Below are 19,283 nucleotides of genomic sequence, written 5' to 3' on the forward strand. Positions count from 1 at the left end.
AAAAGCAATATAGTAATATGTATTATATATGCCAATATATATAAAATATATAAAAATATATATAGAGAGAGTGTGTGTGTGTGTGTGTGTGTGTGTGTGTGTGTGTGTGTGTAAAAAAGGATCCTGAAAGCAAGAAGTTTGGGAACCACTGAGATATACATATACATACATACATATCCATACACACATTATATATATACATACATATATATGTACATACATAGAGTTATCTATATAGATATATATGTGTGTGTATTTGTACAAATATATGTGTATGTTTGTTTACCTATTTCAGTGGTTCTCAAACCTTTTACTCTCAGGACCCTTTTACACTCATAATTCTCCCACCAAGAACTTTTCGTTTACGTGGATTTTATCTATCGATTTTGACTGTATCAGAAATTAAAGCATATTAATATTATTATGAAAACAGTTTTGACCTTGCGGGTCCTTTGAAAGGACCACTCTTTCAGAACAGATACATTTTGAATACTGACGCAGAAAGAGCGATATTTTACTTTGGCACTGACAGAATGGATCCTGCGACACGACCCCAGGGAATAACAACGTCGCACTTTCCTTGAGTTACATGGACAAAGGACTGATAATCGGAGATCACATTTCCAAAGCACCTGACAGATTCTACAATGCTTTCCTCACAATGACCTGGCCACAGAGGACAGAGGTGGTCTCTCACCGTGTTCTCGCGTCTCTTCGGAAGGGCCATTCTCCCTGGCCACGGAGCAGCTTTTGGGGGGCATCGCTAGGCCCTATCCAGCCCTTCACCTCCTTCTCTCAGTTCTCCCTCTCACCTCTGACCATTCCCTTCTCAGCCTCTTCAGCTCGTTTATCATCCATCTCCACCTACAAAGCTCTGTCCTGGGCCCCACTCTCTTCTCCCTCAGCGATGTCATGTCCTTCTCAATCATCATCTCTACACAGATGACTGGCAGGTCTCTGTCCGGCCTTCATCTCTCCAGAATCTAACATGGTGTCCCCACCTCCCTCCAACTCGATGCCCTGCCGGCGGCTAAAATTCAACATGTCCAAAATTGACCTCATCTCCTTCCTCACCAAACACACATCCTCCTCTAAACTGCCCTATTTATGTAAAGGCCACTAATCTTCTAGTCAACCAGGTTTGCATCCTTGAGAAATCACTCTGGCTCCTAAGTCATACCCCACCCTCGATCAGCTACCAAGTCTAGGTAATCTCTCACATCTCTCCCCTTCTCCAGAGTTCCGTGGCTACTGCCTCAGTTCAACCCACCACCACTGTGAATCCTGTAGGCCAGAAAGGTGCTTCCTCCTCAGGGAGCTTCTCAGAATTCTTCAGACTTCTGTGATGTACCACCTCCTCCATAAAACATACCCCGGTTCTCCCTCACTACCCAACTGTTAGGGCTCTCCTTCTTCTACAGAAGTCTTTTCCTGTGTCCATGTTGTAGCTTACCATTAGACTATAAACTCCCAGAGGGCAGGAAGAGCTTCCATTTTTGCCTCTATGCCCAGCACCCAATTTAGTACTGTACAAGGAAGGTGCTAAACCAATGTTTACTAAACAAATCCATTTTACAGATGAGGAAGTAGACCCAGAGAAGTGTCTCATGCATGACTACACAGCTGGTAGGTGGCAAAGCTGGTAAGGGTGTGTACAAACGCCTTTTTTACTCCACAGCCAAGTAAACTATATCTCCACACCAGAAGAATGTGCCTTTGCATGGCATGACCAGCCTGATGCTGGTCAAATGCTAAAACCCCCCAGACAGGAGTGTGGCCTGGGGCCCCTTCCCCAGAAGCACTGTACCTTCAGTGTCGCACACGCCGTGTAGTTCACATTGGGCAAGATCTCCACAGGCTCTTTAAACATGACCCGGAATGTATTAGAGGACCCATCACAGCTGAAGCCGGTGTCATTCTGACCCAGGACTGTGTTACTATCAGTGTGGATGATCTGACAAGCAGAGGAGGAGAAAGAATGGATTTTCTGCATGGAAAAGCTCCACAGGTGGAGCTTGTGAGAAATAACAGAACTGGCATTTTGACCATCTGTCCCCTCTGTTCTACAGGACAAATGCTGATTATGAACAATTTTACCAAGTGATATCTCAAAACTCCCTAAAGGACAGTTTAAAATCCATTTTTCTTTGAAAAGAGCACATGTCTTGCGTGTCTCTTCATAAAATAAAGGAGCTGGCTTAATCTCTAAGATCCTTTCCCTTGCATATGCAGACTATATAAATACATGCAAGAACTCCAATACAAAAACTCACTACTTTTGCTAATTTCGACAACTCAATAGATAAAAGCATCAGCTCACATTCCTAGAGCAATTCAAAGTGCTTTGATCACAACAATTCTGTGATGTGTGGAACAAAAGAATTATCATTCACATTCTGAAGATGAGGAAACAAATCTAAAGGGCTTATAAGACAGGATGTACAAAGGGCGAGTTCTAAGGGTTTCACGCACAATTTGGGGGGGTACCAGCTACAAAGTCAATCTCTGATTTGATTTCAGTGGAGGTAAACTGATACCAAGTAGTTTACTTCTTTTTTCTTTTCTGAGGCAGTCAGGGTTAAGTGACTCGCCCAGGGTCACACAAGCTAGTAAGTGTCCGAGACTGGATTTGAACTCAGGTCCTCTTGACTCCAGGACTGGTGCTCTATCCACTGTGCCACCTCGCCAAGCCTGTTTAATGTATCTGTACAACCACACAGAGTGCAGATGAAGCAAGGCTGATACCTGTATGTTGACTTGATAATCCGTTGGTCCATGTATTGATCCATATAATCCAAACCCAACCACAAATATCCTCTTGTTAACTGAGAACCTGAGGAGATAAGAGAGTTAAACTATTCTGCTATCCCAGGGCCTAGTGCATAATCATGGAAGGGAACAAAAAGCATTCTCCTGGCTGAAGAACATCCCCAAAAAGCACCTTCTTCAACAGTTTGCTCATTCGTTGGGCCCAGCCTTACAAAAGGTCAGGGTTTCTGTTCGAGTAAGACGTCCCCCCTTGTTCTACACACTTATTTGACTGTCCCAGTAGATGGGGTGAGCTTATTTACTTATTTCTTAAAAGTTCTAACACTGACCAGAAAGACAAAGCAAAGGACACCCCCCCAAGCCTGTCCAGCCGGTGTGGCACCAGGGTGCTGGGGCTCAGTCCTCCAATAAAGCATTTATTTGGGGAAGGAACTTTGCTCCTCCCCCTCTCTAGGACCTATGGAGGATAAAATCCACCCAGTGAGACAGAACAATTGCTCTAGATTAGAAAAGCTTTAGATCTGTATCTAACGAAAACTACTTTGAAAATGTTTTGTAGCTGTATGCAGAGCTATGAGATGTGGAGATGTTTGCTTCCATCACAAAGAACGTCCCCTGAATGCTGGGCTTTTAGAGCTCTGTTTTTAAAAAAATGTTTTCTGATTCTGGCCTTCTCATTTATTCTTCCAGTAATGGCCCTTGGAGGGAGTGCTGGAGAAAAAGAAGGAAGGCGTGAAAAAGAAAGACTTCAGCCCCCTTCCAAATTTTAGTAGGACTAGCCCCACCTAAGAGCTTCTGCATTTACCCAAGGTGAACAAGTGTGACCCTTATGGAAACTGCAAAGCTCCCTTACTTTCCCCAAAATGAAGGGTCACAACATACTCGTAACCCTTCTATTCTATGGGTGTCGTATCCCACGTCCTGCAGTCGTACGATGACTGCTGTGCCTGTCACGCACAGAAACATAGAGAGGCACCTGGAGGGAGAAACAGGCTGCAACACATGAGGAACTTCAAAGGACTCAGATACTCAAGGAACTAAAAGAGATCATCAGGTGTGACAGGAGAAGAAGGTATGCTGGTCACGCGTCAGGTGTTGACGAGGGCACATATGTGAGGTGCCCTTGTAAGGGGAGGAAAAACTGCACGAAGCCTCGAACCTATGGTCTCCAGCCTGGCACCGAGGGAAGGTGTGGACCAGAATGACAAGGATGGGCTGCCTTCCTCCCTCCATCAGGCCCATGTGAGGACTGAGTAACGAGGAGGCAAGGACAGAGCCTTCCACGGCACATGGACCTTTCCCCGAGGTGAAGGGAGGGGCGGCAAAATGATTTTACTCAATAGTCAGAATGAAAACTGACACAACACACAGGCTCATCAGTGCTGACAGAATTGTGAAGCCCACCTGATTCGGTCACTAGTCCCGCTGTAGCCCCAGCGGCTCTCCACCTGCTGAAAGCGGTTGATACTACACTCCTTCCCTCGAAGGCAGCAGCGAGGTCTGTCAATGAACTCCACTCGAGGCTTTGGGTTCACGGTAAAGTGGAGAAACAGACTGACCACCTCCCGGTCAGTGAGGATGCCCGACTGAGCAGGCCCTGGAGCAGAGAACAAACATAGGGAGGACGTGCTGAACACCCTAAGAGAACCTCCTCAAGCCCTGTGGCGTGGCTGTCACTGGCCAGAACTAGCCTCAGCCTCCAGGTAACACAAGATACACAACTCTCTGGGCCTGATCTAGGCTCAGAAATGAAATATTCAGATAGGAACCACTTTCAAATTTTCAATTTTCCAGGAACAATAATTTCTCTAATGTACTTTTAAAACATCAAGATACAGGGAGGGAGATAGGTGGGAAATATCTCTTTTTAATTTCCTTTCAAAAAGGTACTAAGACAGAAGTTTAATATTCTAGAACAATTCTACAGGGTGTAAGTGAAGGAATTAAAAATATTGTTGTGAAGTTGTGAACTGATCCAACTTCTATGCCCAAAGGGCTATAAAAATGTGCATACCCTTTGACCCAGCAATAGCACTTCTAGGGCTGTATCTCAAAGAGATCATAAAAATCAGAAAAGGACCCACATGTACAAACATATTTATAGCAGCTCTTTTTGTGGTGGCAAACAATGAGAAATTGAGGGGATGCCCATCAATAGGGGAATGACTGAGCAAGTTGTGGTATATTAATGTAATGAAATACTATTGTTCTATAAAAAATGATGAGCAGGCTGACTTTAAAAAAACCTGGGAAGACTCACATGGTCTGATGCTGAGTGAAGTGAGCAGAACCAGGAGAACGTTGTACACAGCAACAGCCACATTATGCAATGACTAACTTTGATAGACTTAGCCTTCTCAGCAATGCGAGGATCTAAGACATCTCCAAAGGTCTCATGATGGAAAATGCTATCCACATCCACAGAAAGAACTATGGAGTTTGAATGCAGATCGAAGCATACGATTTGCTATTTTTTTTCTTGTTTCCTCTTTCTTGTGGTTCCTTCTATTGGTTCTAATTCTTACTTACAACATCACTAATGTGAAAATATATTTAATAGGAATGTATATGCATAGCCTATATTAGATTGCATGCCAACTTGGGGAGGGAGGGGGAGAAAAATTTAAAACTCAAAAGCTTATGGAAGTGATTGCTGATAAACCAAAATAAATTAATTAAAAAAATAAAATTCAATTACCACACAATCATCTAAGGAACAACAACAAATGGATAGTATTTCAATCTGCCTTTATGAACAAGTTTGCTTGTAACAGTTACTTGTTCTGGTAAGTATATACTATACACACGTGTGTGAACACAAACACATACAAACACATATACGTAAATACATGTCTTTGAGTAAAGAGAAAAGGGACAGGAAAAGCCTCATAAAGCCTCATTTATCTGGTATCATCAGGGAAAATGTTTCATGGATGTAAATTTCCTAAATACGTGAAGTGCCATTTTAAAAATCTTTTAAAGTGTCTTTATTCCTTTATTTTTTTTGGGGGGGGGGGGCTAGGCAATGGGGTTAAGCAACTTGCCCAGGGTCGCACAGCTAGTAAGTATTATGTGTCTGAGGCCGGATTTGAACTAAGGTGTCTTTCTTTAAAGACCATTTTTGAAGGATATTTTTCTAAACTGTATTTCATCTTACCCTTCCTTCTCAAGCAGGATTCAGAGCAACAGGCATTCCTTTCTCAATGACTCAGGGTCAGCATTTTGAAGAGTAATTTACAAGACTGTAATAGAGTCAGGTCCTCAGAGTCTCCTGAGGTGCACAGCTGCTAACGGTACTGAAGACCCCAAGACTATGGTACTGGCTGTGTGTGTGTAAGCTATTTCCTACCTTTCCTAGCTTTTCTGCCTCCTGCCCATCTTGTCCTCACTCTTCAACAATGTGCACTTCACCAGTGACCTCAACCACTCATTCAGTTTATCTCTGGGAACCTCAGATGCCCCTTTGAGTTAAGCAGAGACAACTTGCACACGGGCTTCCTGGGAGGAAAGAATTTTGTGAACCTTCCACTATGAGAAACAGGAGCAGTTATTCACTGAGTGTCTGAATACGCCCCAAGGCCTAGGCTAGCCACCATGGGGTGTGCAAAGACGAACAATATGCCTCTAAAATACAGTCTCTATCACAGAAACAGAATTTTTCATGGGAAATAATCATTTCAAACAGCAACTGAAGTATAATATTCCACAGTGAAGATCCAAGTGTTACACAAGATGAATGCAGATGGCTCACTGAGTACAAAGAGCACTGGAAAGAGAACTCAGATCAGAAGGTCGCCAGAAATATCTGAATTTCATGGGAAAGTAAGTGAAGATGCTTCAAGCTTTCAGTAACCAACTGATCTCTAAAAACCTCAACCTGTTCTCTGTGTGTGCGCATGTGTGTGTAAAATAGAACAAAGTCCTATCTATAGGAGATGACTATTATAAACATAAACCTGGAAACAGAAGAGACCTTAAGAGAGGAAAAGGGAAAGGTCACCCTGTCAACATGACCCAGATGAACAGCTCTAAAGAAGTGATTATCAAGAGCCATCCTGACCTGAAACCAGCCCCTCAACAAGTCAAATACAGCCTTTGTGTAATGAATAAACCAGTCTGAGCCTAATATGTGAAACATATCATTCAACCACCAACACTTACTAAGCGTCTAGAATGTGCATTATTAACAGCAAACTCTCGTTGCTGGTAACATTAGATGGGTCAGTCACAAAGTGAGAGAAGGGGGCACCAGATGGACAAGCTCAACACAACACTGATAGGTACACCCACAAGGTCACAACGGACAGCCTCTAGTCCATGGATGGGCTCTCCATGGAGGATCTGTGGAGTGAGGGGGCCAAAAACCACAAACCAGGAAAAGGTGTGGTGCCCACACCAGGGGCAAATGTGCCCCTGAAATGGACATGCGGTCCACCAAGTTTAGAAGGCAGCCTGTGTCCCCCTCTGCATGTGGCCCTGGGGGCGCTGCTGAGGTGATGAAGCACAGTGCGACTCTGGGGTGTGTGGGATCTAGTGACCTCTGAGGAGCTCATGTTCCTCTCTTTCAGGAATTAACCACTCGCCAGGTTGCTGGTTTTGTGCCAAAGTCCTCCCAGGTCTTCCCTGTCTTAAAAAAGTTTTTAAATATGCTATAGACCAAGAGCAGTGCGTTACCTGCAGCAAATTCTTCAATTGTCATCAGTGGGAAACGAATGAGAGAAAGGGCTTTGCCCAGCACTTTCCGTTTGTTTTCTGGAGTCACTGGAAGCTGCTGCCGCTGACACTCTGCTTCTGACCAGCGGACCACGGCGTTAAATAAGCGAACCTCTCGGATGCCCAGGGTGTCCCGCTCCAACACGGCAACAAGTGTGTCTAAAGTAAGAAACAAGAACCGTGTCACTGAGCCACGGGAACGCCACGTTCACGTACGTTTCACGTTTCACTTCTTTTTAATCCATTTTAATTGAAGGAGTTGGTCCTTTGAGAGGATGAGGCTGCCGTGTACTGTTCAGGGTCCCTCACATACTCTAACCAAAGGCCTAGTGCTGAGATCGCTGGGACGGCGGCTGGGAGATGACCATCCGAGTACATGAGGTCTCCCTCGAGGCTGAGTTTGCCATCGCCACATGACCTCCCGAGGAGACAGCAGCACCATCCCTGCTTGCCTGTTGTCTTCTATGGTTACCAGTTCATGCTTTGAGGCAGGGAATGCATACCAAGTCAGCACAGAGCTACCCCCAAGCCAAAGCTGAACCAATTTAAGTTCAATTTAGGACCAATAATTTACTTCTAACTCACAAACCCTGAAGACTACAAGTTCCCAGAGACCATGGGCATGAGTCTCTATCTTCCCACACTGTCATAACTTTTTAACTAAAAATGACTGACAATTTACATATAAAACTCTGGATTTTCTGTTTTTGTTGTTACTTTTGTTTGTTTGTTTGTTTTTTTACCAGCTGATAAAACCCCAGATATACCTGCTTGGGGCCAAAGGCAGGTTGGGGCAGACGATAACCCTGACTGTGAAAGTAGCTAATGGTACTTTATCAAAAGGTGGTGAGCATGTTTGGGCCACAGAAACATATTCCACATCGGGTCACCAAGAGGGTAAAGGTGTTTCAAGAGCCAACATTACCTAAATCAATGTCTGTGAAACCCTCTGCATTAATAGCATCTGATGTGTTTTTATCTATATTCTCCAAGCACAGGCTGGCCAGTTGGGGTTCATCAAACAGTCTTGCCTAAGAAAAACAAGAAATAAAGAATTAATGTGTTAGTGTTTTATTGATGCTTTTTGTCCTTAAATCTCAGTGATTTCAAATCCTGCCTTCCCCCATATAGTAAAACTTCTCTTATGACAAAGAAAAACAATAAAGCAAAAACTTCTGACACGGTGAGCACAGCTGCCAACATATACAGTGGCCTGCCCTAGGAAGCTCTGCCTATTTGCCTTAAGGGTAGATGTAGGTTTCACTCTTGTACCTCTAGATTTTTAAAAAACCAATCATTTATACATTATATCATTGCCCCCAAAGTTCTAGAGTACATGCTTTTCACAAATGACTGACCAATGTATGCAAGCCAAAGGTTAGAGGCATAAAGCAGTTTTCAACTTCAGTAGTGAATCATTCAGGAAAAGCAAAATAAGCAAACAGAAATACTCTTATGCCTTGCCTGCCATTTTTAGATAAATCACATACTCTATTGGGATGTGGGAAATGACAGCAATGCCACACTGGAGGGATGACTCTAGAGGAAAGGACCCATGTTCCTCTCTTGGGATTTATAGTTTTGATTAAATCATGATAATCAATCTTATCCAATAATCTTTCTAAGTCTTTCAGTAACAATCATGATGATACATAGCTTCCATATTCCGACACGTGACAGTTACAGCTCACAGAACACTTTCCTCATAATGACCCCTTTATACCAGGTGGTGCAATTATTATCTCCTCCTTTTTACAGATAAGGAGACTAAAGGGAGATAGTAAGGGATGTGGTCCAAGGTCACTGAGTATCAGTACCAGAATCAGAAGAGGTCTCTTTAGGACTTCACATCCAGGGCGTAACCCACATCACACAGCTGTTTCTAATGTTTCTAATCAATGGGCCAGGTTGCCTCCTTACTAAAGCATAAAAAGGGAACAACTAGAATAAATTGAAACGCGCCTGACAGAAAACTAAACTTGGAAGGGCAGAGAATAAAAGCAGCCTGTTTCTAACAGCACTTCAGAAATGGTGCAGAAGAGCCAGGCTCATACCTCGAGTCCTTTGCTCTTCAGAAAGGTGTGATCAGGTGAAATGGTCTGTGACTTGCTTGTGTTCTTGGTGGGAGGGTAAGGGGAGAGTTAGTGGTGGACACTGATGTGATGGACGTTTGTTGCTAGATAGGTGTCTTTTGCTGTCTGATCTATAAAGTGGAATTATTAGATTTTGCCTCCAAGAAGCCCCACTTTCTCTCCCCTCCTAGCAAAAAGTATAACAAAGTAAATGACTTTAACAAGTGAAAAGCAAGGGCTTTTTGTTTTGCTGTGAATGACAGGAGAGAGGACAGAGTTTAACTGAGCATAACTCAAAAGAACAGCAAGTAACACAAATCCAAATAGGGAAAGTGGGGAAAAAAAAACTCCATCACAAATGCCTTAAAGACCTTTCAGTTGAGTAGCACAGATCCTGTATTTCCCTTCAAGAGCCTCTTTTCAAGAGTCTACACGCTCATCAACAATACAGAGTACTTGACTTCCAAGAAACCAATAAAACCACTTCTCTGCAACTGAATCAGAAAACTACTTCATTTCAAAGTTAGGGAAAGGACTGAGAAAGAAACTGTAAAGAAGGTGAATTTTGGTGTATGTGAAGTGGATTTTTTGTTATTCTTCCTTAGAGTTTTATTCCCAGGATCCATAGCCATAAGAATCTCTACTTCCCAGGTATTAGATATGCGTTCTCACAATGATGGCTCAAAACAGTTTCTACCATGCTTGCCCAGTAGATATAGGGATGAAGTGATATAAAATTGTGAGGCTATATGCCTTCTTTGTCTGTTGCCCTAGAAAGCAAATGGGCACTGGTCAGCGACTGGGGACAACTTGATCGGCCCCATCAAGGCTTGGGAGGGGGAATCTGTGTGTCTGCCTCAACTGGCCCCCATTGAGGCTTGAGGGGATTTAGGGGAGTGCACAAGTTGTGCCGGTCTCAACTGACTCCATCAAGACCAGGGGTACTTGCCCCCCCTTCACCCTGGCCCCTGTGAGAAGGGTTGTTAGGGAATGCTATAGGAGTGGGAGCTCCCATTATCATCAAACTCCCTTTGAGAAGGCTAGACTAAAGTAAGCTTATGTAACCTCTTATTATGACTCCATGCCTGCCTTCCCGTCTGACCGGATCAAAAGTGAACCTGCTAGTGAGAGAGGTGCTAGAAGGCCTCCTGTGTCTCCTTCCTAAGAAATGGCGTAGTTGGTGTGTTTACTTGTTCAACAGAGACTTAAACAGTTTTCTATAATCCATACTAGTCACCAATTCATACAGAGAACTCAATTCTATGGCTTCGACAAAGCATTTTTACAGGCTAAAAATGTAATGATTTTGTTTCAAAATAGGTTTATTTCACAGCACTGAGTTCTACAGTTTTTCAATCTGTAAAATAGATAAGATAGAGAGATACATAAGATAGATAGATAGATAGACAGATAGATAGATAGATAGATAGATACGGGTGGAGGGAGTTTGGATGGACTCAGAGATCTGGGACCTCCGACATTCTACAGTCTCTGTCCTAAGCTACCTTTCAAGCTCTGACCTTCTGTTTCAAGGTCCTTGGGAGGTCTGACAGCCTGGCACTATCAATCAAGGGATAAGCATTAAGTGCTTACTACATGCCAAACCCTGTGCCAGAGACAAAAGTGAACCAGTCCTAGAACTCTAGGATTGCCTGTTTTATTGGAGCACACAAACATTCACATATCTAGACAGACACAAATGCAGACAACATACAAAGCAGTTTTCTGAGAAAGAATGTACTAGTAGCTGTGAGAATCAGGGAAGGCTCCACGAAGCAGGTGGTACCTGAGCTGAGTTTTGTTTAAGGGTCACAGGTGAGGAGGGAGGGCAATTCAGGTGGGGAGGTGTAGCCAGTACAAAAGCTTGCACATGGAGAACAGAGCACTGTACGTGAGGGACAAACTCTATGAAATTCAACATATGGAATACAGCTGGTCAACAGATATTTGGTGGTCTGATAGTTATATCCAAGTTCAATGTGCCATTATAACGTGTGATGTGACATCAAGAGTTACTTGTATGTACCAAACTGGCATAGAGATCTCACACAAGTGTGTAAAAATGTCCCTGCAGAGTTGAGTAGCAACAAAATAGATCCTATGTACAAACAAGTCAAGGTGAAACCCATTGTCCTCCACAGGAAGAAGACTCTCCAGGCCCAAGGTGACTGTAACTCTGAAAGGCCCCTCCCTCGGGTTTGTTGGCATAGCTGCTCTCGCAGGACTTCCAGATTGCTCAGACACCTAGGCTCCCTAAAGAATACAGTAACCTGCTAAGGAAGGAAGCTAGGGTCCAGGGTCAGAAGTACAGTTTTATAAACAAGTGTCCTGTGATGTCAGTAGCACTGAGTATTTTCAGCATGTGTCAGAAGGACCCGAGTTCAAATCCGATCTCAGACCAGACACCACTTGACACTTACTAGCTGTGTGACCCTGGGCAAGTCACTTAACCCCAACTGCCTCGCCTATTTAAAAAAAAAAAAACAGCTTTGGAGTGAATATAACAATTTCTAAAATATAAATCATACTTGGGACCTGATTTTGGACATATTTTGTGCATTTAGCTGTTCTGGATTATAATTATGTAATCTAAGCAAATCTAAGGTCAAAGCAGTCCTAGCACGGTATTTCAATGATGAAATGGTATTGGTTACTATTATTCCTATTCCTTTTTTTGGTTAGACCATAATAAAGTTGCATTTCAAATATCCCCAAAAAAGAAAGAAAAGGCTACTGCAATAATCCAGGCAAAAGGTCCTTTGATAAGGGTCCATGCACCTGGATGGGAACTCTATGAGAGAAGGGGTTGTGAGTAATGCTGTAAAGCTCCGCCTAGAAGGCTCTCCCTGCCCCACCCCTCATCTCTGCCTCTTAGCTCCTGACTTCCTTTGAGCCCACCTTCCCCATGAAGCCCCCACTGATCCCCTCTGCTGATTATCTCCAAACTACCTTGCGTATATCTTGTTTGTACACTGTCGTTTGTATGTTCTCTCCCCCGTTAAATTGTTAGCTCCTTGAGGTCAAGGACCATCTTTTGCCTTTCTTTGGTTCCCCAATGCTTAACACAGTGACCAGCACAGAGTAAATGCTACCTTGCCTTAATTTGAAGAAGTAGAAATTGCAAGATTGGGTAACTGATTAACTAATTAGATACAAAAGTTAAAGAAAGTGAGGAGTCGAGGGTGATCCTAAGATTTTGCAGAGTTGAGAAGAGGATTTTAGTTTAAGGGCAGAGACATGTTGAATTTGAGATGCCTTTAAAGAAACTCAGGAGAGAGATTAGGGGCATCATACACAGATCCAGGAGTCATCTATATAGAGATGGTAACAATCCATAGGACTGATGAGATTGTCAAGTGAGAAAACGTACAAAGAAAAGAGGGCCCAGGATAGAGCCATCAGCTATACCCACAGTAGGCATAACATGGATGAAGATCCAGAAAATAAGACTGAGAAGGAGCAGCCGGATAAGTAGGAGAAACAGGGGAAGGCAGTATTACGAAAAATCAAAGAAAAGCAAGTAATTCAAAGTTAATCAATAGTGTCAAATATAATTAAAATTAATATTTGGCAATTAGGAGATCAATAGTAACTTTAGAGAGAGGAGAAGTTTAGATGATGAGGTTGGAAACCAGACTGTTAAAAAGAGAGGAAAAGAAGTGGAGGAACCTATTATAGATGGCCTTCTCAAGGAAATTAGCCACAGAAGGGATAACAAAATAATCCAACCAATAGCTGGTGTTCTTAATCTCCAAGAACCTTTAGCCCAACTAGAGAGTTATTCCACTTACCTTGGGTACTCCTACATCTGCTGATTGGTAGGTGAGTGAAAACTCATCTCAAGCTATTATATCTAGCTGACCTCAATCCCTTCTTGTCATCTCATCCAGTAATCCATTAGACCACTAGAGCCTAGCCAGCATGGGCACCTTACCATGTGCCCTCCTGTCTCACATATATCCCTTTCCCAAATGTCTTTCCACCTCTTGCTCTCACTCTGAGAATAATAATTAAATCAATATCACAGATGGCTATTTTTAAAAGGTGTTCACACTGCTAGGAATATAGCACAAAAAGATCAAAATTGAAAGACATGTCTTACATGGACCAAAATATTTATAGCAATACTTCCTGCAGTAGCAAAGAACTAGAAACAAGGAAGATGACCACTGATTAGGAGAATGGCTATGCAAATTATGATACATGAATGTTATTGCATTCATGTAATAATTACAAATATAGAAATGAAGAATACAGAGAACAAAAACATAGAAGCATGGGAAGATCTATATGCGAAAAGCAAAAAAAAAAAAAAAAAAAGGAAAACAATATACATGACTAATGCATGAAAATGAAAATAACAAAACCCCCAAAACTGAATGCTGTGTATGTGATCACGCATGGCCCCAAAAGAGTGAGTAGAAAATTTACTATTCTGCTTTCTCTGCCAAGTTATGGGAGTGGAACCCTGCCCATATTGGCAGGTGCAGTGGATGGATTGTTAGCTTTGTTGATTTGCTGTTTTATGTAGTATTTTTTAAATGTTTCAGTTCCCATCTCTTTCTCTGCCCCAGTGAGAAACCAAAATAAACAAAATCCATTACATATACGTTTAGCCAAACAAAAGACACTCCCCATATTACTCATGTCAAAAAAAAATGCCCATCACCTCTCTATTTGAAGACGAACAGCATATTTCATCATGAGTCCTCTGGTTCCACTGCGTTGGTTGGTTCCACTGTGTTGATCAGAATTTCTAAGTCCTTTAAAGTTGTCTTTACAGTATTGTTATTGTATAAATTGTTGTACTGGTTCTGCTCTCTTAACTTTGCATCAGTCCATAAAAATCATTGCAAATTTAAAAAAAAAATTTCTCCTCTTTTAAAAATTCTTTGTTACAAGCAATGATTCTTGGGCGAAGAATGTATTTGGGAATGAAGGTGATATAAAAACAAAAGACAGCAATAATTTTTTAAAGGGAAGTCTACTGCCCTACAGCTACACTCACAATCCCTATAACTGGCCTAGACCAAAACTCCCTTCCCTGGCCACTGACTGACCCATATGTGTTGTAGCTTCATTTGAATGCAACCTCTTTGCTGTGAGTTGTTCTAGCCATTCTAGAAAACAGCTTGGAACCATACCCAAAAGGATAGTAAACTGTGCATACCTTTTGACCCAGCTATACCACTACTAGGCTTATACCCCAAAGAAATCAAAGAAAGACCCATAGGTACAAAATCATTTATAATAGCTTTTTTATAAGCAAACAACTGGAAACTAAGGGAATGTATTATCAATTGGGGAATGGTTAAACAAATTATGGTAGATGAATATAAATAATGGAATATTATTGTACACCAAGAAATGATGAAATGGAAAGTTTCAGAAATAACCTAGAATGACCTATATGAACTGATGCAAAGTGAAGTAAGTAGGACCAAATGAACAATTTATACGATAACGACATTATGAAGAAAAACAACTTCAAAAGACTTGAAAACTCTCATCAATATAATGACCAATCATGATTCTAAAGGACTAATAATGAAGCATGCTGCCCACCTACTGACAGAGAAAGTGATGGACTGAAGGTGCAGAATAAGACAGTCAATGGAATCATGCTTAACCACGTATGTTTGTTACAAAGGCTTTATTTTTCCAATGGAGCTATTAGTAAAAGAGGATAAGGGTTAGGGTAAAGGGAAGGAAGGGGAGGAGAGGCTTTTTCTTTTTTTTTTCCCCAGTGTGGAGTTGGTGAAAGAGGGGGAGATGAAGACAGTAGAAAAAGGAGGGGAGAGACAAAGAGGGGAAGGAAGACAAAAAAAAAAATAAGGTCACTGAGGCATCATTTTTTAAAATGTAGGGACAGAAAGAAGGCCAGAAAGAAAGAGAAGCAGAACAAGCTTTGAAAACTACAGGTTGAACATTTGTTTATACATATATATGTGTATATATATGTATGTACATGTATGTATTTTTTTTTTAAACAAAACAAGCTTTGAAAATGTGGAGATACCCATTCTATTTAGTGTCTGTTGGGTTCAGAATGAAAAAAGATTCATTTCCAACAAACCATTCATAAGGATTTACAAACAAGGATAGCCCAGTAATGGAGTCTCTGGACATTTTAGTCACTTATTTCCAGAATGCTTTCCCAAATGGTTCTATCATTTTACAGCTTCACCAACAATGTACTGTATTAGTGTCTACTGCTACACAACCTCTCCAACATTGATTACTGCCATTTTTTTGTCATCTTCACCAATTTGCAGGGTGTGAGGTGAAACCTCAGGGTTGTCTTGATTTGCATTTCTCTTACTATTAGTGGTTTAGGGCATTCTTTCATGTGGTTGTGAATACTTCGAAATTCTCTTGAGAACTGTTCATATCCTCTGACCACTTATCTATTGGGGAATGGTTATAAGTCACATGTTTATTTTTTATCTATCTTAGATACCAAACCCTTACTAGAGAGATTTGATACAAATTTTTTCCCCCATTTGACTACCTCCCTTCTTATCTTAGGCACAATTATTTTGTCTGAAGAGAAGTTTTTCAGTTTTGTGTAATCAAAGTTATGTGATCTGCTTCTCTTCTAATTTTTTTAAAGTATGATTTTTAATACTAAGGTCACTTATCCATGTGGAATGTACTGTGGAATATGGTATAAGGTTTTGATCTAAGCCTAATTCCTGCCAGACTGTTTTCCAGTTTTCCAGTGGTTTTTATCAAATAAGGACATTTTCCCCCCTAGGTAATTTATGTTTTCTGCTTTATCAAAATGGATTTTCACTGGGTTACTGAGTTTCATCATTTCTGATTTTCCCTTGTCCAGTTTGTTCCACTGATGTCTCTCTCTCTCTTTTTTTTTTTTAACCAATACCTGGCAAACCTTTAACCACTGATTCACCTCTAGGCAGATTCGCCAGATTCTCTCCATAGCTCCAGGCCCGTCTCTTCACTGTTACCTCTATGTGATATCCACCTTCATCACCCTTGTCTCCTTGTGCACATTTAGAAAGAAGTCTCTCTGCTGACAGTCTGTTGCTGTTCCTGCTGCCTTTGTTCATTGCTCCCCCATTTCTGATGTCTGGGGTGTTCAGAGAAGCAAATAATCTCTTCGGGTCTCATTTTCTTTCTAAGAATGTTTCAAATGCCTCTTTATTGTTGAATATACATCTTTTTTCATTTATGGTCAAGCTCTGATTTGCAGGGTAGGGTTACCCTGAGCAGTATCATAAGATCCATTGTGTTTTGGAACATATTATTTAATTCTTTCTTGAATTTTCTGATGAGTGCAAAATAGTCTTCTGTTATTTGAATTTCCTTACCTTTATATTTGAAAGTCTTTCTCCTGGAACACTTTCAGAATTTATTGTTTCTGAATTGAATTATTCAATTTAACCACCACGTACACCTTGCAGTTTGCAGCCTTAGTTTTGCTTTGTTTTGGTTTTCGTGGAGGCAACCTACAAATCCTTTCAATGGGTGTTCCATGTTCTTGGACAGTTTTCTTTCATCATTTCTCGCATTGTGATGTTCAGGTTATTTGATGTGATGTTCTTCTGGGAGACCCAGCATGCTTACATTGTCTGCACACAGCCTGGCTGCCTTTGATAGAGAGCATGTTTTCTTTTAATGTTATTGTTTTTTGCTTCTCTGCTTCTAGACTGACCTTCATTTCTGCATTTTTCCTTTCCTAATCCGTTGTTCTTTCTTTTGTTCCTTTAGTGAGACATGCCATTACTGATTCAAGTTTTTCTAGTCTATCAATTTTTTTTGTTGTTCAGGCCAAAATTTTGCTCTCATAATTTTCACTTCCATTTTAAACCACTCTGAAACAGCATGTTGTGCTTTCATGTTCTCAAATTCCAAAGGATCTTCTTCATGAAGTTTTGAATTGTTTTCCTTTGTTTCGCAGTATATAATCATAGATGCCTGAACTTATTCATTAGATCTGAAGGCCCTATTTTTTTCTACTGTTTTCCCTGTTGACTTATCTGCTTATCTTTAAGGGTCTTTGATTTCTTCTTCCTGAGATCTTTGATAATTTCAGTCTTTTTCCCCCAGTGCTCACTTTCTGACTCCCTCCCCACTGTTGATGTTTTCCCTGGAGGCTGGATCTCAAAGTACCTCAGTCTCCTTCCATCACTGTTCACCAACTTAGGTCTCTGCCCCAAGTGATTTCTGGGAGTACAGAACTGCCCCAGCTGGATGCTAAGCTCTTTTCCTCAGGCTTAGTGGTGTGCCCAAAATATTCCACTCCTTCCTTCCCACCACACACAGCGTCCTGATCCCATTCCCCCTGTTCCTCAGCTTTCTCTGGCCCAGCAGAGTGCTGCCATATTGGTGACACTACAAGCAGGAGTGATTTTTTTCTTTTGGAGTTTGGGTCTCTGAGGCTCTAGGAAGAAAGGATAGTTGGGATATGAGGTTGAGCTCTATTTCAAGCTTAGAAATGTCCTGCCCTTTTCCCTCTGTTGCACTGTCCTACAGAAATCTTTGTAGCACAGAATACTGCTGTCGCACCAGCCTGAGGTCCCAGGGAATTTCCACAGCCTGGAGCCTGGGTCTCCATGGCACTGGAAAGAGGGAGAAGAAACTAGGGAGCAGGGTTGGGTTTTGTTGGAAGCCTATGGGTCAGGTCATCAGATCAGTTAGTACAGCCTTACTGTTAGCAGTGTGGTGGTCAATAGAGAAGAAGGTGCTGCATAAGCTCAGGGTAGGCATCAGATTATGGGTTTTTGGTTTTTTGGTTTTTAAACCTTCTTTGCATTCTAGGTGTCCTAGACTATGGAGACAGCAGTTGTTTTATCTGTAATGTATAATTTTTGTTTTGGAAAGGTTTAAGGGGTCGTGAAAATTAGTGCTGGTCACATGACCAGGAAGTAAACATTTACCTTTTGCTCTCTAACTGGGTCCTCCACAGAGTGAGCTAGTATGAGTTTCCTGTATATTACAGTAAACATAATGGCAGATACCACCTGAAAGCTTAAGCTGCCCCAAAACACAATCCATCTGCTTTGGCAATGTAGGAAAATGCAACATGCTGATACTCTTCATTGGTCTCCTGTATATTTGTGTGTTCTTTTAATCTCTAGAGGTCTATATGGTTAGGGATAAAACAGCAATTTTTAAAATTGAATTTTATTTTTTTCAATTAACAAAAATCTATTTTCTCTCTCTCCCACCTATCTATCTACACTGGGGAAAAAGAAAAAAGAAAAAAAACAAAACCCTTGAAACAAACATGCACAGTAAACAAAACAAATTTTTGCACTGGCCCTATCCAAAAACATGTCTCATTCTACATCCCAAGCCTATCATCTGTCAGGGAGGAAGTGGGAAGGATGACGCATCTTCTGTTCTCTGGAATCATGGTGGTCACTGTACTGATTAGAGTTCTCAAGTTTTTCAAAGTTATTCGTTGTCACAGTGTTATTCTTCCCGTACAAGTTTTTCTCTGGTTTCTGCTCACTCAGGTTTCAATGAAACCATCCCCTTCATCATTTCTTAGGATACAATGGTATTCCATTAAATTCATATACAATAATTTGTTCAGCCATCCCTCAATCAATGAATGGGCACCCCTTTAGTTTCCAGTTCTTTGCCACGACAAAAAAAGCTGCTATAAATACTTTAGTACGTATGGGGCATTTCCTCTTTCATTGCTCTTTTTGAGGGACAACCCTAGTAGGATCAGTTTAGAGCCTTTTAGGCACAATT

At 41.5% G+C, this 19,283-nt stretch overlaps 1 protein-coding gene across 1 annotated transcript in view; it reads right to left on the reverse strand.

Annotated features, from left to right (window-relative positions):
* Positions 1–1,742: 1,742 nt before the first annotated feature.
* BTBD2 (BTB domain containing 2) overlaps positions 1,743–19,283 on the reverse strand; it is a 66,491-nt gene continuing 48,950 nt past the window's right edge. The window contains exons 4-8 of the mRNA XM_027853051.1: positions 8,408–8,513; positions 7,444–7,641; positions 4,174–4,366; positions 2,746–2,833; positions 1,743–1,954 (exon numbers count right to left, since the gene is read on the reverse strand). Coding sequence (XP_027708852.1) covers positions 1,745–1,954; positions 2,746–2,833; positions 4,174–4,366; positions 7,444–7,641; positions 8,408–8,513 — 795 coding nt within the window. The 3' untranslated portion in view covers positions 1,743–1,744. The remainder of the gene's footprint in view (positions 1,955–2,745; positions 2,834–4,173; positions 4,367–7,443; positions 7,642–8,407; positions 8,514–19,283) is intronic.

This window comes from Vombatus ursinus, unplaced genomic scaffold (genome assembly GCF_900497805.2).
Source record: "Vombatus ursinus unplaced genomic scaffold, bare-nosed wombat genome assembly UNPS02009918.1, whole genome shotgun sequence".
Taxonomy (NCBI): Eukaryota; Metazoa; Chordata; class Mammalia; order Diprotodontia; family Vombatidae; genus Vombatus; species Vombatus ursinus.